Here is a 21,967-nt window from a genome sequence, read left to right as displayed (position 1 = left end):
GGCCCCGCTTCCTTCCGGGCTCGGTCCCGCCCCGGAGGTGCCGCCCGCCCTTCCGCCGGAGCCGAGGGAGGGACGGAGGGAGGGTCCGAGCAGCGCCGGGGCCGTGAGGGGCTGCGGCGGCAGCAGCGCAGCGGAGCGGCCGGGCCGGCCCCGCCGCCCGGGGCAGCCGGTGAGAGCCGCGGGATGAGGGCCCGGCGGGGTCGGGGACAGCGGGGGCGGCCGCGTCCCCCCGGTTATAGCTGGAACCGAGGCTCGGGGCTCGGTGTCCGCCCCGCCGAGGGGCTTCAGGCCGGCCCCGCTGCTGCCTTGGGCCTGGGCGAGGGGACCCTGGGCCCCGCAGGGCGGCAGCGGTCGGGATAAACCCCGGGATAAACAAACACCGGGATATGCGGAAACTTGGCAAACCGCCTTCCTCCTCCGTGTGCCGCTCCTAAAGCTGATTTTTATTCGATGTACATGTATCTGTTCGTTCGATGGGTCTGTGCCGGTGTTAGCGGGGTGCAGGTGGCGCTGACAGCTTTGCCACCATGTCCCCCCAGCCTGTTTTCCTCATGAGCTCCTTGTGGATCAAGGAGGTTTTGGCTTTTTTTTTGTAAGTATTGCCGCTGCCCGGCTGAGGATTAAAGTCCTTTAAACTCCAGCCGGGAGAAGTCTACAGCATTTTTAAGACGCTGAGTGTTTTGAGTGCTATTGTATTTGCCCTCCTCCATGTGCAGCTCCTAAAGCTAATTTTTGTTATCTCTGTGTTTAATTAATTCCAAGGGTCCGTGCCTGTAGTTAACAGGGTGCAGGTGTCACTGGTAGCTTTACCACTAGTCCCCCACCCCAGCCTGTTTCCCTGATGAGTTCCTTGCGGATCAATGAGGTTTTGGCTTTTTTCCTGTAAGTATTGCCCCTGCCTGGCTTCTCACTGCACAGCTGAGGATCAAAGTCCTTTAAAGCGAAGCCAGGTGAAGTCTGGAGAGCACTTAAGATGCTGAGCAGTGCGTTTTGGATGCCTCTGTGGTGTTTGTTGCTGCTTGTAGCACTGTGGAGTTCAGGTTGTTCCCTTGAAGGAGGGAGTGGCTCAAGGAGGCTGTGAGATCCTGGGAGATGAATGATGTGCTTGAATTTCCAAAGGAATTCTCTCAGGGGCTGGCTCAGTACTGTCTGAAGTCCTGCTGCTCTGTGGCAGGGCCTGGGATGGGTTGTGAAGATTTTGCAGGCAAAATTAAATTGTTTTTCCTTTGGCTGAGTGGGGCCCAGTGCTGGGAGTTGCAGCCCTGGACGGTTTGGGGGGAAAGGGTGGTGTTGTGGAGGTTGTGATTTAAATCCATGAATGACTTGCCATACTTTTGTTGTTTGGGCTCATTTGAAACTACTTTTGATTCCTCACACCAGGACTTTGGGAACTGCACTGAGCTGCCTTTGGTTTTCCAGTTGCCCAACACTTTTGTGAGACCAATGAGCAAATCAGACCAGTGGAAGAGGGTGAGGTGTTTTCCAGGAACAGGGCTTCACTCAGGAATTGCGTGTGCTGGCCTTCTGGACATGGATACACAAGTGTTTTTTGCAGCAGGGAGGATTAGGAAGAGAATTGTAGCTCAGTGGAATGTTTTGCTGACCAAGAAAAGGCCCAGAACAACACACAGTAGAAAGGGAGAATAGGGTATAAAGCCAATTACACCAATTCCTGAGACTGCTTTACACAACAAGCAGATTATAAGCTTGAAGATAGTCCATCATTCTGGTATTTAATTTTGTTCTGTGGTGTTATTTAAGCTAGAACAGCCTTTCTCAGCTCCTTTTTTTCTTGCTGTGTAATCCCCAATTATACTTGGGGCTTGTGTTCCTGATGATTAACTGCTTGTGATCTAAAAGTAGGCCTAGAAGTCTTGCTCATGAAGTCCTGTTAAAATGCCACTTGTGACCAGTCAGGTATGAAGTTTATAAAACGTTTTGAAGTTTTTCCCTGAGGTTTTAGGCAACTTAATTTCCATCTGTGTCCAGGTGAGTGTGGTAGGCAGGAATGGTGTGTAGGAGCCTGTTGCTGCTGTTGCTGAGGGGGTTTTAGCAGTTGATCTTCTCTTTCCTGTGATCTGAACTCCCAGTGCAGCAGCACGAAGAGTTTTCAGATGATTCCTGTGATTTCGTCTAAAGCCCAGCTGTGGGTCACATGGAGATGGTGAGACACAGCCTGGTCACTGATGTCACAGGGACAGCCCAAACCTGTGCCCCCAGGCCTGCGCTGACATTTGAAGGGAAAACACAACTCCAAGCTGAGGAAATTGAGAGCTGGAGCCTTGTGGCCATCAGGATTTTGGAGGTTTGAAGCAGTGGCTGCAATTTCCCCTCCAGATGCCAGGACCAGCTCTGTGGTTTGTTTGGAGTGGCTGCTCATCAGACTCTTTCTTTTCTTGGGACTGTTTTTTAGCAGCCTGAACTGTTTATCCTCCAGCTGCTGGAGCAGAATCCCTGTAATTGCAAGGAAGATGCCCAAGAAAAGTGTGAGCACTGCAGAGATAACACCCGGCTTTCTTGCCTAATCCCCAACTTGTCTACTGGCTTTTGTATTTTCTGTTCTCAAGCCTGAGCTCATCCTGCCCCACCCTTTCCTTGGGAGGAAATTAGCTCATGGTTAATTACCCTGCTGCTAATTACATGCCTGAGTGCTGGGGGTTCCACCTGAATGATGATTCTTTCAACACGTAGGTTGCTGCTCTTCTGAATTTTGGGGCATTTGTGTCAGTGACACAATATTACTCTTTGCAATAAATACGTTTGAAGGGCACTTTTCCATTGGCAAAATACAAAATACACCTTGACTCCCTCCTTCCACCCCTCAGTTTTGATGCACTTTCTAACCTCCCTTCTAAATCTATTTTAGTAATTAAAGTTGGCTTGTTCTGAATGATGATGGAGTATTCAGGCCCCAGTAAAATGTGAGCCAACAGCAGTTCCTGTAAGAATTGTGTGTTTGGAGCCTCCCTGGTTTTCTTATTTTTATTTTTTCTGCTTTAAAATTCAATTTCTGGGAATGACCATTAATGACCAGAGAGTTGCAGTGAGTTCCTTGTGAACACTCTTTGGGGCACTTGGATATTTTTGAATTAAAGGAATTCAGGTTGTTCATTAAGTGCTGGAGTGACTTTTGAAGAGCTGAATCTCATTTGCTTCAGCCCAGTGAAAAGACTGCTGTAGGTTTTTGCTAATGTTGTGCCAAGATTTTTTTCTTTTTTTTTTTTGAGAAAACTTAATTTTAGGGGGGGAAGAAAAAAACCAAACCAACAACAAGAAAAAGAAACCAAAGCATGCCCACAATCCAAAGCAAACCTGCCTGTTCCCAGTCTGTTTGCTGGTTTTAGATACATTTAATTAAGTTGTTACCAATGCTGAAACTCATTTATAGAACTCCAATTATAGAATTAAAGCTACTCCTTTAATTTCCAGCGTTAGTTTGTGGAGTTACTTAAAAACTGTTCTTCACAGTTTATAATAATTATTAATTGAGTGCAATTAGCTCTTACTGAAGGTGTTTATTGATTGATGAAGCAAGACCCTTCCTGTTCAGCTTTGAATATGAGCTTTTCCAGCCAGTTCTCTAAAGGTGACCTCAGCAATCCAGCACTAATAAATAGTTTATGACCCAGCTGAGATCTCCTGACAGTCTGCACTGCTAATAAAGGTTCAGATCCTTTTGCCTGCTCCATCCCTGGCAAGGCAGGAAGGTGGAAAAGAACCAGAAGAACAGGCTGGGGGTATTGGTGGTAAATCCCTGCTGCTCCTGAAGCATCTTTCACCCAGTGCTGTTCCCCGAGCCAGAGCTGTGTCTGCAGTGCTTGTGCTGAGAATTCCTTGTGTTCCTTGCTGAAAAGAAGCTGTTACATGAGTTTAGTCTTTCATGTGTGCATTAAATTGGATGCAGTTTGGGTTGGAGGAGCCCTTTTTCCCCCACCCATAAAAGCTGAGGGTGCATCTGCTCATTGCTGTGACTGACACCTGATTTCATACATTTAATATGAATTTTTCTGGTTATTTTGTAGCTTGGTCTGTGTGAAAATTAGAATTTGTTATTTTGCTGTTATTGAGCTCCAAAAGGTCCTGGAGGAACGATTGCTGCTCCTTCAGTCCCCTTTATGGAACACTGGCAAAAATGGGTTTGGGATTGATGGGCTTGGAACAGAATTGGTGTTTCCTGGGTCTTGGCTCTCTCTGTGCTGTCTCAAAGTGTGTGACAGGGAAAGTGAAGTGGCTCTCAGGCAGAACATTTAGCAGGAAAGTTGGTTTTGCTGGTCTGGGTTCCTGGGGGTGGTAAGTGAAACCTTTCAGTGTTTGCTCACATGATCTCAGTTTCAGCTTTACAGAGCCACAGAGGGCAGGCAGCTGCTCTGTCCTTCCTGGAAAACAGCCTGTGAGTCCCCATTTTCTGAAGGGACAGCTGTGATTCCTTGGAGGAGAAAACTGAGGGGTGTGAGCAAGGATGAGAAGTCTCTCAGTTGGTTTTGCCCTTCTTAAAAGGTGTTTGCTCTAAGCAGGTGAATAAAATGGACAAAAAAAAAATCTGTAAATGTGGGTACAGCAAAAAAAATATGTTGATAGAAGATGTATTTGAAAGTTCAAGAATAAATTGTACTCAAGCCAGTAGAAAGCTAATTTTGAGTTAAAGCACAGTGATTTGGTGGTTTTTTCATCATAACAAAACTGCTGTGAGGTGCTCTAAAAAGAGCTGGAGCAGCTCTGATCTGTCACTGGAGACCTTTGATGTGCAGCCCTGCAGACAGATCTGATTTAATGGGAATCAGAAGCCTCATTTCCTTTTGATTTCAGTAGAGTTTGGGAAAATAGAGAATTTGGAAAGATAATCTGGACATGCAGAACTCGAAGGTCCCAACTGGGAATTCTTGGCAGCATTTTGGTGTCCCCAGGCAGCAGTGGGACACCTTTCCAGGCTGGGATTATCCCCAGTCAATCCCTCAGGAGCCACCCACGGTGTGTGAGGTGCACTTGAAAAATCACAGCAAAGAGCTGGGTGATCTCCATTTTTCCATTTCACTGCAGAAGGGGAAACCAGAAGCTTTTACTTGCAAATAAGTAACATTAAGTAAAGGCATTTTATAAATTAATAACTCAGACTGAGAGCCCATTGTTTGTCTGAACTCTTCAGAGGGGTGTTGCCAGTTAACACAGATATTAAATGAGATGAGGTCTGGTCCTGCACAGAAATGCTCAAAAGGAGAGTCTGTCCCCTGGTGTTTGAGGTGTCATTCTTGCCCTCCCTGGTGAATTCAGTATTTTGAAACACCAAGTAAAGCAGTGGATGAAGAGATTTTAAATTATGTTAAATTTTTGCTCCTGGGAGGGAGATGTGCTGCTTCCTGAGGTGCTTTAACTGGGGTACAGGAGATGCAGGAAGGATGTTTGGTGCAAAGCCTCCCTCTAGATTGTACTTGTTAATGTTATTTATGATCTTCTGGTATTTTATTGTACTTCTAGATTAGATTTTTTCCTTTTTAAAATGTGGAAGTTGGTTATTTTCCTTCTGTTTTTCTCAGTGGGCAGGTGGTGTAAAGGTGTTTGGAGTTTCCTGCTCTCCAACTCCAGGAAAAAAAAAAAAAAGAATTTGTTTTTTTCCTTTCAATTATGTTTGAAGTGAGCTTTGAACAGGCCATGCATTCAGGGCAGGAGAGAAACTAAGAGATGTGACCCTGCAAAATGTGGGGTGTGACTGACTGTGCAAACACTGAGGAGCTGATTGTTGGGTAAGCAATGATCACCTTTAGCTGGAGTAGGAGGGAGGGAAGGGAACAGAGGAAGGGGGAAAAAGCATTTTGGACAGTTCTAACAAAACACCTTTATTATGCAAGATTATAATTATATAAATACATCTTTTATATTTTATATATAATTGTATTATTATATTATATTTTTCTATATTATGTTCTAATACAATGGTATAATAATATTTCTCTTAATAATATCATAATACATTATGTAAGATTATAATTATTATGTAAGATTTGGCAGTGGTAATTGGAAAAAGGTAATTGGAGAGGGTTTTTTCACATTCATTTTCTCAAAGCCTGAGTTGTTTTCCTCATTAAAATATCAATGCTGACCTGCAGAAATCAGCTGGGAAACTTTTTTGTTTGCAAGGGCCTTTTCTGTGTGAAGTGTCAGCTCAGTGTGCAGCATGTGACTCCTTCCTGTGGCTCAGGGTGACTCGTTTGTCCCCAGGCTGAGCTGGTGGCACTGTAAACCCTCCAGGCAGGGCTCTGACCCTGCAGCTCCCTGCAGCCCTGCTCTGCTCTCTGGCCCCTGGACAGAATTGATTTCTAGTTTAATGCACACAGGGGGTACCAGAGGGGAGGTGGCACTGGGGGTGAGGCTCTGTGGGCACAAAGGGGATTTTGGTGCCCCTCTGGTGGCAGAGAGCCATGCTGTGGTTTCAGGTTGGGGTGGGACAGGAGCAGGGTCAGGTGTTTGATTTGTCCTTTCATTTTCAAACAGAGTCTGGAATATGGAGCTTTGAGTAAGAACAGACACCTGGATTCTTGGAATTATTGCTGTTCCAGAATTGTAACTATGAGTTGTAACTGTAGTTATTGCAGTTCCAGAGTTGTGCTTTGCAATAAGAACAGACACCTGAGTTCTTGGGATTACTGCAGTTCTGGGGTTGTGGCTCTGTTCTGGTGGCTGACAGGATTTTACAGGGTTTTATTTCCTGACAGAGATCCCTGTGGCATTTCTGGGAAGTCTGTGGTATGAGAATGTTTTTATTCATTGTGTATTTGTGGTTTCCAGTGAAAACATTGACTGATCAGCGTCACATCAATGGCAATTAAACATTTGGTGAATATTTATAGCATTTTTTTCTAGGGCAGGCACCTGCAATAGAGATCTCTGACCAAAATGCTGCTGCAGCTTTTGCTTTTAGGAAGTGATCTTGAAACTGAATCAGTGAAGAGTTCCAGGCTTTTGCTTCCCCTTTCTTTTCAGAACTGTTGCTCAAGGACATGAGTGATGCTCTGGGGATGGCCTGAGTGTGCCAATGCTGCCAAAATGCAATTCCTGCCCAGGCTGTGCAGCTGACACACTCTGAAATTCTCATTTCTGAGCTCGGAGGTGTTGGCAGCCAGGAGCTCCCACACAGACCTTCCCTGAGAAATCAGCAAAGGAAACCAAAAAATTTTTGTGAAAGCAACATATTTATGTTTCTCATTTATTTCTGCATATAGGAATGAAGTAAAGCTCCCAAATATTTAAAATATCTTTTTTTTTCCATTTTGCTCTGCAGCAACACAATATTGTCTGTCAGGCTTTTCAGTGGGAAAGAAAAGAAAATATTCAGCTGCTCTCCCATCTATAAAAATGAGAACATGTAGCTATGAATTATGTCATTAAGAAATTGATTCCCTTAATATGCATGTCTCTACAATGAAACTGTTTTTAGGTTATTTTTAGAAACTCATTATTGCTTTCAAAAATAGAAAAGTGGAAGAAATCTTAATACTTACGTAGATAAGATGGAATATTTAATTTGTTCCCCCTCAGAGAAAATTGTGAGTTTCCTGTTACTTTGCTCAAAATAACTTGGAAACATTAATGGGAAATGTTAAACATGATCAGTCTTTTAAAATGGATAACTGAGCTTGGAAGAAAAGAGCTGGAATTTCCTGTAGTAGAAAACTCTCAGTGACATTTGTGCATATTCCATCTTTGGTTGGATGATCCAGAGAAGAGTTGGGGGTGGAATTTCAGGGGAAAAGAAGATAACTGAGTCATTTACTGGTGTTCTTCAGCTTGAGAAAATCCCTTTTCCTCTTGCTTTCCACACATGGCACCTCTGGAATGGCAGGAAGGAGAAGGGGCTGCATTTACTTCACAGAACCTTGCTGTGCTATTTCTGCTGTCCCTGTTTGTCAATATTGCAAAAAAAATCAATATTTTAACACACACCCCTTCACCTTGCTGCTGCAGGTGATGCTGTGCTGCTTTTTTCCTAGGATGACTGCAGCACTTCCCCCTGGAAGCAGGGAGCTGGGATGTGGGATGGTTTGTGTCAGGAAAGGAAGGGGAGGCTGGATGCTCGCTGGGTGCTCCAAGACACCCTTGGCACGGTGCTGGTGTGGGCAGGAGAATCTTTTTTGTTGCAGTCACTAAATACAAACCCCCAGAGCTGTGCTGTGTGCAGGCAGGCACTTGAACCCTGGCAGAGCTGGGGGGCACTGGGGATGTGCCCAGCTGGGATTGCCCATGGGCCCTTTGGAAACCAGAGGTCCCTGAAGCCTCAGCAGAGGGGTTCTGTGCAGGCACAGTCCCAGCACACTGAGCATTCTGTGTGCTCCCTTTGCTGCTTCTTGGAACTTCATTTCTTACTTTTCCCCATTGCTTTGTGCCTCTGGCTCTGAGAGCAAGGTGCTGGGGAGAGCAGAGCCTTGGCCATTTGTCCCCTGGCTGTGGGACTGTCACTGGTTGCCTGGGGCACTCTCTGGAGCTGTGTGAGGGTCACAGCCCTACAATGATGTGCCTTGGCCATTTGTCCCCTGGCTGTGGGACTGTCACTGCAAAGGTGTGCCTTGGCCATTTGTCCCCTGGCTGTGGGACTGTCACTGCAAAGGTGTGCCTTTGGCCATTTGTCCCCTGGCTGTGGGACTGTCATTGCTTCCCTGGGCCATTTTCTGGATCTGTGTGAGACTCACAGCCCTGTGCCTTGGCCATTTGTCCCCTGGCTGTGGGACTGTCACTGGTTCCCTGGGACACTCTCTGGGGCAGTGTGAGGGTCACAGCCCTACAAAGATGTGCTGTGTGCCCCTGGCTTTGGGGCTCCAGTTATGTAACTGTGCCCTTCCTCCCATGGCACTCATTCTGTTGCTGTGGAGCTGTTAAATAATTCAAGCAGGTGACTCCTTTCTAAAGGCAAGCCCTCAGAAGCAATGATTTCCAGCAGGCTGCTGCCAGGTTTGTGTTTTTAACCCTTCTCCTCTTCCTGCAGGAGGAAGATGAACCTGAAGTCGGAGCGCAGGGGGATCCACGTGGATCAGTCGGAGCTGCTGTGCAAGAAGGGCTGTGGTTACTATGGCAACCCTGCCTGGCAGGGCTTTTGCTCCAAGTGCTGGAGGGAGGAATACCACAAGGCCAGGCAGAAGCAGATTCAGGAGGATTGGGAGCTGGCAGAGCGGTAAAGAACCTTCTTTGCTTCCTTCAGGGTGACTCCTCCAAATTCTGTTCTGCCTCCTCTTTCCCAGTCCTGTTTGCTCAGGTTCATCACAAATTCCCCAGTTTGACCTTTCCTTCCTTTTGATGCAAAGATGATGTTCAGGACATTCTGGTATAAGGGGTTTGAAAAGAAAATCTGGGAAGGAACAAATGTAAACAGAGCCCAACCTGCCAGTGAGTACTTTGACCTAATTTGCATATGCAAATCTGTATTTCTGTCTAGCAATTAGAAGGGACAATTTTGATTAAATATCATCTGGAGATGGCAATTATTTCTTGGGTATAGGCAGCACCATGGTTCTACATTCCAGCTGCTGAATTTAAAAACTGATTTTAGTCTTCTCTGTGGTTGTTCTTTTAAACAGCAGGCTTAAGCCCAAGAACATCAAAGCTTTTTTTAATTGTCTAGTCACTTATTTTCTGCAATCCAATCTAGTTTTCCTCCTGTGATAAATGCTCAACCCTGAAAATGGAAGATGTGTTTTCACAGAGGTCATTCATTGTTTTCCTCTGCCATAAATGTCTTACACAGTTAATAAAAACTTTATTATTAGGGCAAATATTTATGCTGCGAGTCTTGGATCATGTCTAAAGCAAAGAGAGGTGTTTAAGGAATTCTTTAATGATTAGCTGGGAGATGCTGAAGGCACAGATAAGCTGTGATTGTTTGTTGCAGTGAACAGACAGGTTTGCCAGCCCTGATAAGATACAATTCCTGCCTCAAGAGATTGCAGATCCCAGACTATTGATGGTCCAGCTGGAGGGATTTAAATTCAATTGCTCAGCTCCCAGCATCCTGAAGTGTGGCAGAATGTAACCTGTGTGAATCCTCCTGCACAGGAGGAAAAAAGGGTGCAGGGTTGGTGAGTTTGCCCTCCTCTACTTCAGATTAGAAACTTGGTCTTTGAGACTTTGCCTCATCCATTCAAGCAGATATTTATCACCAAAGCAGATTGTGACAACGATGATCTGTTTCCCAAAAAAGGTTGGGACAGGGTATTTTGCTTTTGTAAGATGGGAAAGGACTGCCTGAGGTAACAGGTTGGGGAACTCAGTGTGAGGCAGGGAGGAAGGCAATGAACCTGCTGCTGGAAATCCCCCCTGTGCCTTTGGGTAACTCAGAGTGTGACTGGAGGGGAAGGTGACCATGCTTAAACCTCACTGTGTAACCCTGAGCTTTCCTCACTTCTGCCACTGCAGCCTGCAAAGGGAGAGTGTCCTGCAGTGAAGGGAGATAGGCAGAGGGAAGAATTAACATGTCAGATGAGTAATTAATGATGAATTTTGATGAATGAGTAATTTTGCACAGGAAATCAGCTCCTTTGCCTTGTTTCTAAGCCCTTAAACCAGACCTGTGTTTTCCCCACTCCAGGCTCCAGCGTGAGGAGGAAGAAGCCTATGCCAGCAGCCAGAGCACCCAGGGGGCACAGTCCCTGACCTTCTCAAAGTTTGAGGAGAAGAAAACCAATGAGAAAACAAGAAAGGTCACTACTGTGAAGAAGTTCTTCACTGCTTCCTCCAGAGCAGGGGCTAAGAAGGGTAACTCTCCTTTGCTTTTCATGCTTCTGTACATTTTAAAGTGAAAAGGTTTTGGCAGATGTGTTGTTCTAAAAGGCAGATTAATGCTCTGTGCTTTGCCTTCTAAAAGTTGGAATAGTGATGCTTCTGGAGAGTGATTGCTACTGAAAAGACAGAAAAATGTGAGTGATGCCAGACAATCTGTTAAACAGAGCAGTGCACTGCTGAACCTGTGCTTGTGTGATTTTACACAGAGCAGGAGTTCTCCACTGAACAGCCGAAGTGTGCTCCTGGTGGTGGCACTGCACTGCTGAGGGAATGTTCCTTGTTCCTCTGGCACACATTCCAGTGAAATTCCTGAGTCAGCCATGGTGTCACACCAGGATTTGGGGCTGGAAGGGGAATTCCTCCTGGAGAGAGCAGCAGAGAAGGTGCTGCCTGTCAGTCACCTCACCAAACTGCTGTGTGTGAGTGTGATAGAAGTGTCACACTCACAGTGAGATAAAATCTCAGCTGGTGCTAACAGAGTGCTTCACTTTGACAGGAAAAAATGGGATGTGTGAGCAGGGTGCCTTGAGCTGCACATAAATGTGAGGCTGGCAGTGTTTGTGTGGGCTGGGAATCCCAGCTTTGTGGCTGGCTGGGTGTTTGTTCTACAGAATGTGTTACAAGCAGGAATGATGAATGGCACTGCTGGCTTGGCATAGCAATACCTCACACAGGCAAAAGCTGGGAGATGCTGGGCTCTGGAGGAGGAATTCCAGAAGGAAAAGCAACATTAATCTGTCTTAACCTTAGAGACAATGCATTTCCTTTATTTGCAATTCAGCATTTTTCTGGTTAGAGTTGTCCTGGTGCATGACAGCAGCTGGCTACACAAGGCATTCATCACCTGCATTAAACCTTTTTTTTTTTTTTAATGTTTATTCTTCTCACTTTCCATTTCTTCTTTTTTTATCCCTTCACCACCTGTCCTGCCATGCTCCTGCTCTTGGTGTCCTGCTTGCTTTGGCCTTTTTATTTCAGCAGCTGAAGAGAAAACCCCTAAGCAAGGACAGCTTGGGAGGGAGAGAAATGCTGATAACATTCTCAGGGATTTGAAGGAGATTTTTACTCCCTCCTGGGAACTGGCTTCCCCTTCTGAAGGTAATGCAGCACAGCCTGGGCAAGCTGTCTGCCTGGTTTTAGTAAGCGTGGCTCTTAGTTGGGCTTTGCTAAACGCAAACTAGGGTTGTGCCAATTATAACTCGTGCTCTTCAACATGAAAATGGCAAAAAAGCAAGTCCAGCATCCTGAGGGGATGTTGAATCTCTAAACCAATCCTTTGGTTTTTAGTAGGGAGTCTTAGGAGTAAAGCTGAAGCTTCAACCACTTCAGGAACTTTGGCATTCTCAAAACATCTCCAGATATTTGTTATATAAACCAAGAAGAAAATTTCCCATCAAGAGGAGACAGTGATTCATTTAAACCAGAAGGACACCAAACCCCTTGATGCAAACAGCTTAAAGAGCTCATCCTCCATTCATTGTTTGCAATGCTGACTTGTTCTGCTGGCTAAAGAGATCTGCAGTGTTTATTAATTATTGCAGGAAGGTGATGAAGGGCTGTGTGTGGCAGAGCTGGGGACAAACCCTGTCCCACATCCAGGCTTGGACTGGCTCCATGGCACAACCATAGTGAATCCCTGGAGTGCTCCTGTTCTGCTGTGACAAGTGGCTTTCCTGTAGAAAGAGTGAAATCTTAATTATGTTTATTCTTTGTGAGCCTTCCTTCACTCTTCCCATGCTTGCTCCTGGCATTTTGGCATTTTCCTCTCTTTAACTTGTTGGAATTTCTTGGCTGTGATCAGCTTCTTTTTGTTAGTCTGAATTCTCTGAGAACGAAGGGCAAACCTGAGGATATTTTATTGCTGGAAGTTCATTTGTTCCTGCAGCCCTTGGTAATCAGTACAGATTAATTTTCCCTAAATCAGGATTTCAGCTCAGAGATTAGTGAATCTGCAACCACAAGTGATTCTTGGTGTAACTCATTAAAAGACAGTTCATTCTAATTAACATTCATTTTTTAATACTTAATATTAATCTGCCTCAGTTGACTGCATCTCTCTAGTCACTAAGCACAAATCTAGTTTGAATTTGTGACTGAAAAAATAATATTCACATTCCTTAAGGTCAAATAGTAAAATGAGGCTCATTATTTTTATAAAAGAGTGAACTCACTGTTGAAGTAAGTAAATAAACCTTCAGCTGTACTGTGGAATGAGATCATGATTAATCATGGCAGAAATAGCTGATAATTCTGCCCTGCTCTTTGTTTATTATTTCCAAATAAGCTTTCTGCTTCTCTGATGACAAATTTAATTAATGGCCACCCTTCAGCTGGAGTCCTGTGGAGGATTTGGGCTTCATGCAGTGAATCTTTGGTATAAAGTCAATGGAAGGAAATCCCCTCTGGAAGTGTCCCTGAGTAGCTAGAATGGAGTTGGATTTGCACTCTCTATCTCAATTGCTGCAGTTGGAATTTAAATATTTGCATAACCTTCTCTGTCCTGGGCACTGAAATAGCAGAGGTGCTCTGATGGTGCCTGGCCAAGTCATTCCCTGAGCTGAAGTGTGGGGCTCTGCTCAGAGGAGCAGAGTTTGGTTCTCCCTGGGTGACACAACTTTGGATTTTCTGTAGTGCTTGACCTCCTCAGAAACACGTAATAACCAAAAATACCCCACTAAACTCCCTCAAATCCAAATTAAACCAACTTAAACATACGATTCCCATTTCTTTCCTTTCCCTTTGGAGTTGTGCATGCTTGTTGAAAGCAGGATTTCTGTGCATGTGAAGTGTTTTCAGGTTGAAAGCTCTGTTTGTCTCGTGCTGACCATGGATATTTTCATGTTTTCTGTCTCTCTGCTGCTTGCCTCTCACCACGTTCATTTCCACCACCTCTGTTCAATCCCTCCATTCCCAACAGCGTTGGCTGGCAAGCTGAAAGGTGGGTGAAGGTGCTGGAGCAGCACAGTGAGCTTGGAGAATCAGATGGTTTTGTGGGAAAGAGCCCTGTGGGTGCAGCTCTGTCATCTTGCAGTGTGTGTTCCTGCCCTGAGCTGCTGGGGAGCCACTGGTGTTGGTGCCAGGAGTGTGGAGGTCAGGGCCAGTGGGAAAACCACCCCATTATCTTTAGGAATCTGCAGAATCCCAGCTGGAAACATTAAATGGAGTTGTCTGACCTGGGAGTGGCTGTAAAACCAAAAAGCAACCCTGAGCTCAGTCACTTCTGATATAAAAAGGCCATGAGGGTGAATGGGGGTGTGGCTCTGCATGTTCCACTCCAGTGGGATACTCAGTTTTCCTGGAGTTGTGTTTAATAATTATTGCTGTGTTTAATAACATCCAACATTTCCCTGGCAGAGCTTGAGAAATACAATTTGCACAATTGCTCATTGACAATGTCCATTTACACAAATACAAATGACCAATTTGCACAACTGAAAAAAAATTTTACAAAAAGTGACTCGAAATGATAAAACCTTTCTGCAATTATCCATCAGTGTCAAAAAACTGATCTGCTGTGCCCTGACTTTTGCCAGCAGAGATCCAGGAGGCCAAGGCTCCCAGCCCTTCCATCCACAGGCAGGCCAGCATCGAGACAGACAGAGTGTCCAAGGAGTTCATAGAATTCATCAGGACGTACCAGAAGCCTGGCCAGGATATCTACAAGCAATGCAAACTCTTTTTGGACACCATGAGTCATAAAAGGGTGAGCTCTGAATGATCTTGTCTCAATAAAATGGGGAAATTGGGGAGGAAATGCTGCACTTCTTCCAGCAGTTTGGATTTTCTGGAGTGGGGCAGGAGCCTTCAGATGATTGGATTGATCCAATTAAGATCTGGGTGCCTTTTTTTGGTAGTTTGGGACCAAAGGATCCTGCTAACCCAGAGCAGGCCAGATAAATTAGTCCTGACTAAATCCCACATGAAGGAGTGCTCAGCAATATTCTGCATTAATGTGACTGTGGAAATGATATAAGATTTTATCAGCTGGTGAGTTTTTAGATCTCCCAGAGTGGTTTGGGTTGGGAGGGAATTAAAGATCATCTGGTTCATGGGCAGGGACACCTTCCACAGTGCCAGGTGGCTCCAAACCCCATCCAGCCTGGCCAGGGACACTTCCAGGGATGACACAACTTAAACCTAAAAACTTCTAAAGATAATTCAGCATCCACCCACCTCTCTCCTTTTGTAGGGGAAGGGGATCTTGACTGTGCTGCTCTTTTTAAAAATATTAAATAAGTGTTATCTTTATTTTCCATTTTTAAAAAATCAGTATTCTTGAAATATTAGTCTGTGGTGCCACCTATGGTTGGAATGAGTCAGAATTCAGCACAGCTTTTTTTTTCCCCCTCTTCTTCTCCCTTTCCTGTTTAGTTCCTCAAATTATCTCCTGAGTTCTCATGGAATCTTACATTCCCTCTACTTTGAATTCTTCTTGAACTTTTCTTTCCTTTCTTTTGGATCTGTTTATTCTGAGCACAGAGTTGGTGAGAACAGAGTGGGTTCATTTGGGCTTCAAGCACTGAAGGTGTTCTCATTTCCTACTTCAGCCTTCTCAAAACTTGGGATTTTTTTACTGCACACAAACCAGGCCTAAAATCCATTTTCAGCAGGAGCTGAGACCTGTGTTCAGAAAAGTGTCCAGTTTTTTGCCTTAGAGAATTCAGAAATCAAATTCTTTCCCCACTTTCTTTAATGTATAGTTTCATTTAATGATGAAAATTGCCTTAATTAAGTTAATTTTATTTTCTTCAGGAGCTCAGTTAGCAAAGGCCAGTGTTGTTTCACAAATACCACTGTGAATATATTTCACAGTAATTTTATCATCAGAAATATCTGCTGTAGAGATATTCCTTCAAATTACTGATGGTCTTGGGGGTTTTATAGAGCATAAATTGTCTTTTAAAAAATCAGAGGTTAAATAGGGACAAACATTTTCCTTAGTCTGAGTTATTTTGTCAGTGCCCTCAGGGGAAAAAGCCGTTGCACCTGTGCTATGGCTAAATATCCATTTATTCAGCAAATAAATACAAATCTTCCACACATTAAAGAGCCAGTGTTGGCTTCTCCTGTTTTTAACTAAAATGGAGCCACCCCAAACACCTCTGATGACACCTCTGCATTCTCAGACTGTTACTGCAGCTGGACACTTGCCTCAAACCAAAACAAAACATGAGCTGTTGCTGCCAGCCCTTCACACTCACTCCTTGTTCCCTTGCAGGATTTAAGCATTGAGGAACAGTCTGAATGTGCCCAGGACTTTTACCAAAATGTGGCAGACAGGCTGCAGACACGTTGGAAAGGTACCAAGCTCTTTCACCTTCCTCTTCCAAAAGCAGTGATGTAAAACTAAATTGAATTTTCAGTTCAAGCAAAGCTTTCAGAAATGCTGGGAACAGGTTCTGGTACCAGGGTTAGAATTGTTCCCTCCAGGAAGTTTTGCTGTCTAAATGTTTTGACAAACATTTTTTACTTTCTTTTAAATTCTCAGTGGAGTTCTGTTGGATTAAGCCATTTTCTGACCCAGAGATGAGGTAACTGAGAGGCATTTTTAACACTTTTATTCTTTATTACATATTTCTTTTAATAGATATATTCGAATTCTTATATATATTTCTTATGATATATATTATAATGGATGTATTATATCCATTTATGAACTCAGGTTGCTTTGAATGAGTACTCTGAATTTGCTGCTATTGGGATTAAACCTTGCCAAGAGCCCTGGAATATTTCATTTGTGGGGTTTGTCCCTTTCAGTGCCCCCTGAAAAAGTGGAGAAGGCAATGGATGAGGTTGAGAAATACATCATGACTCGCCAGTATAAATATGTTTTTTGCCCTGAGACAACTGATGATGAGAAGAAAGACCTTGCTGTCCAAAAGAGGATCAGGTAAGGCTTGAAAGGAAAAATAATTGAGTAATCCCTAATTCTCTAAAAGAGCTCTGAACCAACCATGTTAAAAACCTTGTGCTGTGCACAGAAAAATGGCTTGTTAAGGGTTCAAACCATTTTATTTAAAATACAGAAAGAATTAATAGGTGGGATAATGACAACCACTACAGTGGGAAAATTTGCTTTTGTTAAATCACAGCCAAAAAAATGTTTTAAAAAAATCAAGTGCTTTCTGTGAAAATAAATGACATCAGTGGAATAAACTGGTTTATGGCTGGAATAATGGCTCAGTGACACAAAGCATTCCTTTGCCCTGAGTTCAGGTTTCAAACACCTGCATGTGAGTGGCACTGAAGAGTTGAACCCTTCTTCTCCTTTTGACCTTAACTCCTTTTTCTCCTGTCCCAGGGCTCTGCACTGGGTGACTCCCCAGATGCTGTGTGTTCCTGTCAGTGAGGAAATCCCTGAAGTCTCTGACATGGTTGTAAAGGCAATTACAGGTTTGGGAGTGATCAATTCTCTATTTCCACCTTTCAATCTCATCTCTCTTGCTTATTGAGATGATTTTTGCTGTCATCACGAGGTGGCTCCAGGCTGTTAAATGTGCAGGAGTTTGGAATTTCATCTATGAGCAGGCATCATTTCCCACACCCAAGTGCTTAGGCTTAACTGGTCTACTGGAGACACTTCCCCACAGACAGAAATGATGCAGTAAATGCAATAAATGATGCAGTAAATGAATTTTTAAAAATCCATATTGTTTTAAGCGAGTGAAATCCATATTGTTTTAAGCGAGTGAAATCACAGTTTTAAATTAATTCATATAATTTGAGCTTGCTTTTTAGAAGGAGCAGGTGCAGAAAAATGGATGAATATTTCCATGAATGTTACCCAGCAAATCCTGCTCATTCATTGCCTGATTTTTACAATTTGGCTGATTCCAGGACTTTTTTCCCCTCGCAGACATCATCGAGATGGACTCCAAGCGTGTCCCTCGGGACAAACTGGCCTGCATCACCAAGTGCAGCAAGCACATCTTCAATGCCATCAAAATCACCAAAAATGAGCCAGCCTCTGCTGATGATTTCCTGCCCACCCTGATTTACATCGTGCTCAAGGGGAACCCCCCACGCCTGCAGTCCAACATCCAGTACATCACTCGCTTCTGCAACCCCAGCAGGCTGATGACTGGCGAGGATGGATATTATTTCACCAACCTGGTGAGTGCAGCAGGCAGGCTGGGCTTGGACAGCAAGCTTTGGCTTTTAGCTGGAGGTAGGAATTGCCAGCAAAGGGCATAAATTCCAATTGTAAGCCTAAATTCAAATTCATGAACATAAATTCAGATTTATCTTCAAACAGTAGTTGAGGTTACTTAGAGCACAGCTAGTTTTGTCTCCTCTCTTTTCCATCTCCTCTGTCCAAATCAGAGCTTTGTTTTCTTATTTTATAATTTTAAACCCTTTATTTGAAAAGTCTGGTGCTAAGATTTGGGTGGATTTTTATCCTGCAAGATCAGGACTCTCTGTTCCTCAAACCCTGAGTTTGGGCTGTGCAGATGTTCCAGATGCAAAGTCCCCTCTGAGAGTTTTTGGAAGGCCCTGCAGAATGAGGCCATTCATGTGTGCATTTAAACAGATTTTTTAGAGCTTCTCCAAGAGGCATTTCTTGGTGTGCTCTGCATTTTATCAGAAAAGATCCTGGAGGGAAATTACAGAGTTGAATGAAACACTTGGAATGTAAAAGTTCATTTCAGTAGGAGCAGAGAATCCACCATGTGAGCTGGGCTTTGACATTCCTTCAGGAAAATAATTAATTAATTGATCTGCATAGGAGATCTCTGCTGAACAGATAATTAAGTATTTATTAAATATTACCACACTGCTCCTGTCTCCTTGGCACGTTCCTGCTGTTCCCTCACCTCCCAAACACACAGACCCTGAGGTCTGCAATGTCCCTTGGCAGCTCCATCTTTGATTCCTTCAAACTTTTGTGGGGAGGAAAGAGTTGTTTGAAGTGCCTGATAAAATTAACTTCTGGAAAAGCTCATTTAGGGCATATAAAAAATATTTTAAAAACCAGTTGCTGGTGTAAGAAGAGGGAAAGGAACAGAAAGTGTAAAAGTGTAAAATTAGAGTTTTCTGAGTGTAAGACATTGCAGGCTGTGGTGGTTGCAGCCCTGCAGTGATGCTCTCTCTGCTTTGTTTGCAGTGCTGTGCTGTGGCCTTCATTGAAAAGCTGGATGCTCAGTCCCTAAACCTGAGCCAGGAAGATTTTGATCGTTTCATGACGGGCCAGACCTCCCCAAAGAAGCAGGAATCTGACAGTTTCTCCCCTGATGTGTGCCTGGGCGTGAAGCAGATGTGCAAAAGCTTAGACCTCCTCTCTCAGTTGAATGAGAGACAGGAAAGAATTGTCAGTGAAGCCAAGAAGCTGGAGAAAGACCTCATTGATTGGACTGATGGCATCACCAAGGAGGTGGAGGATATTGTGGAGAAATATCCCTTAGAAATCAAACCAAAAAGCCAAGCCTTAGCAGCCATTGACTCTGAAAATGTGGAGAATGACAAGCTGCCCCCACCACTGCAGCCTCAGGTTTATGCAGGATAATGATCCTGCTGGGAAGGGAAGGAAATTTAAAGCTTAAAAAAAAAAAAAAAAAAGCTTAAATCAGTACATTTTTAAAGGTACTTTGGTTTTGGGGTTTGGTTTTTGGTTTGGTTTTTTTTTCTTGGTTAAGTGTAATGTATTTATTTTAGTCCAGTAGGTTTCTCTTAGGCTTTGGTGGGTTTTTTGAACTGAATTTCGATTTTCTACACAAACTGGTGTCATTTTTAAGCAACACTAGTCCATTGACATCTGAAAGTTCCCTTCTAAGCATGCACATAATTGTTTTTAATAATTAGTTTAACTTGAAGCCAAGTTCCAGCAGGAAAAAAAAAAGTACCAATGTTAGTCTGAATTTATTCTGTAGCTGTAAAGATGAATTATATATTGTAAAATATGTAAAATTGTAAATAGATTTCAAATCTAATGTCCCAACTGTGCATGAGCTCGTGTGTGAGTGAAAACGATCTCAAAATATTCATTTTAGCACCTTTCAGTTCCATCATGTTGCAGTAAAAAGGCAAAAATGCTGTTGGAGTTTGGATAACCTGCAGGGGAGAAATTGGAGTGATTTGCAAACTTGAAAAATCATCTTAATCTGCTTTGTTAAAAAAAAAAATTAAAATATGCCATTTCTTCATTTAAATGCTCTGTCAGAATACCTGGTAGCCTTGAGTGGTGCACAGAAGTGCTGATTTTACTGCTTTGGGAGGGAATGTGAGGCCAGAAATGGAAAATATTTCAGGAGTAGGAGGAAATATTTGTATTTAAAACTGTATAATATGAAACAAAAAAAGGGGAGGGGAAGGAGACCATGAAAGAATTGCTCCAAAAGTGTCTCTCTCTCTCTCTCTCCTGGGCATTTCCATCAGTGGGATAAATTTTGGTTGCTTTTTTGACAATCCTAGGAAATAAATAAATAAATAAATAAATTCATATAATTTGAGGTTGCTTTTTAGAAGGAGCAGAAAAATGCACTTTATTTCCATGAAACATCAACGTTCTGCTCTTCAGTGCCCCCTTCAGCACCCTGAACAGCGAGCTAAAAGTGGCTTTTGGTGTCACTAAAATTCAGATTGGGCTGAAAAAGAGGAGCTCACCCCTCAAACAACACCCTCTTAAACAGAACTTGGAAACTTTTTCTGTCATTTTGAAAACTCTTCCAGCTCCACACAGCCCTGACCTGAGATCCCAAACACAAAGCTCAGCTGGAGCTGCTTTTAAGCCAGGTTTAATTCTTGCCAGGAGGAGGAAAGCACAAACCTGGTGCTTCATTCTCATCCACTAAAACTCTATTTCTGTTAAATTTGTATTGCAATAACTTCAGACCACGACTGTGAGTTCTCCCTTTTCTGGCAGTTTTTGGCCTTTTTATGAACTATGCACCACCCCTGCTGTCCAGAGAAGCAGCTGCAGCACTGGGGTGCTCACAGCAACAACAAAAAAATCAAATTATTCCTTGTGTCACCACCCAAATCGCTTAGTAAATAATCCCGGGGTTTATTTCCTTTATTTAGGTGCTAATTCTGATCTCCAGCTTTGTCCTGAGGGAAGGGTGGGGGAAGCAAACTTGCAGCTGTTGTGTAAATGAGAGTGTTTAAATAAAATTCTGCCCTCGTTAATAAATCCCTAAACCCCTCCTCACCTTTTGTTATTTCATGGGTGATTCATGGCTGCTCCTGCATCCTCTGAGTCAGAGAATCTCCTATTTCTATCAATTCCTGATCAATTTCAAATATCTCTTTCTATTTCCACCAGTTCTCAAGTGCCCTGCAAGTTCTAGGCTGGGTACCAATGTTTATTTTTATTTTTTTTTTGCAGAGAAGTCACTGGGGAGATGAAGCACTTGGGAAGGATTTTGTGACTAAAATATCTCTTTTTTCATGTGACATCTTGTTATCAAGGCACCAGAGTGGGGATGCTGGGAGTAAATTAGTCAGGAGAGGTGGATTTGAGACAATTGGAAAAATTTACTCAAAATTGGAGTAAATTAGTCAGGAAAGGTGGATTTCCACACCTGGAGCAATCCCTGAGCAGGGCTGGAGCACTCAGAAAGTTTGGGTGAGACCCCAATGCTGCAAAAAACAGCAGAGACTTTATTGGAAATATCATCCCTTAAAGTGATTTAAATGGAAATATCATCCCTTAAAGTGATTTAAAATCCAGGTGCTGTGCTGTGCCCACAGTCACACTATCAGAAATTTGCTTTATTTTTCCTGCTGTTAGCTCATTATCACTGAAAATAAAGACTCTGCAGGTCCTCGGGTTGGATCTTTTATTGTAAAATATTTCTTTGCATGGGAACTCCTGCATTTATTTCCTTTTGTAAGGAAGATATTTTACAGGAAATGCTGGAGTCATTAATTGTGATTATTGCTCATTAATTCAGTGCTGTCATTTTGGAGTTTCTGACCTTTCAGATCCTCATGGGACTGCTGGAGTTTTACCTTCCCCAAGCATTTTTAGGGAATATTTTTCACCCAAATATTTTAATGCAGAATTATTAGTTTATTTTTTATAATTAATTTATTTTAAAGCAATATTTAGGGAAGGTTTTCTCCCAGGGACAGTGAACAGCTCCACCAGAGCCCACATTCTCCTCATGGAAACATCTTCATAATTAGTAACATAGTTATTAATAATTAGCATTACATTAATAATAGTATACATTATTAATAATTATAATAATGTAATATAAAACAATGA

General features: G+C 43.3%; 1 protein-coding gene across 4 annotated transcripts; it reads left to right on the top strand.

Moving 5' to 3' along the window:
• The first annotated feature begins 39 nt into the window (after positions 1-39).
• RABGEF1 (RAB guanine nucleotide exchange factor 1) lies at positions 40-20,905 on the top strand. Of its 4 annotated transcripts, XM_050981812.1 has the most exons (11): positions 40-169; positions 8,972-9,157; positions 10,568-10,734; positions 11,740-11,859; positions 13,679-13,699; positions 14,298-14,464; positions 15,980-16,061; positions 16,519-16,651; positions 17,063-17,154; positions 17,618-17,874; positions 18,866-20,905. In XM_050981812.1, exons 2-11 carry the CDS (start codon positions 8,979-8,981, stop codon positions 19,262-19,264), a joined length of 1,617 nt encoding a protein of 538 aa, XP_050837769.1. In that variant the 5' UTR covers positions 40-169; positions 8,972-8,978; the 3' UTR covers positions 19,265-20,905. The 4 variants fall into 4 exon arrangements, with proteins under 4 accessions (XP_050837769.1, XP_050837770.1, XP_050837772.1 ...); XM_050981813.1 differs by lacking the exon at positions 11,740-11,859; XM_050981815.1 differs by lacking the exons at positions 11,740-11,859; positions 13,679-13,699.
• The last annotated feature ends 1,062 nt before the right edge of the window (positions 20,906-21,967 follow it).

This window comes from Serinus canaria, chromosome 19 (genome assembly GCF_022539315.1).
Source record: "Serinus canaria isolate serCan28SL12 chromosome 19, serCan2020, whole genome shotgun sequence".
NCBI classification, from domain to species: domain Eukaryota; kingdom Metazoa; phylum Chordata; class Aves; order Passeriformes; family Fringillidae; genus Serinus; species Serinus canaria.
Note: the sequence above shows the minus strand (reverse complement) of the source record. Positions and strands in the feature narration are given on the sequence as shown.

Coding starts and splice junctions, on each gene's coding strand:
- RABGEF1 (XM_050981812.1), top strand. CDS start 8,979: ATGAACCTGAAGTCGGAGCGCAGGGGGATCCACGTGGATCAGTCGGAG. Junction 10,735..11,739: donor CAGAGCAGGGGCTAAGAAGG/GTAACTCTCCTT, acceptor TTTTTATTTCAG/CAGCTGAAGAGAAAACCCCT. Junction 17,155..17,617: donor GGTTGTAAAGGCAATTACAG/GTTTGGGAGTGA, acceptor TTCCCCTCGCAG/ACATCATCGAGATGGACTCC.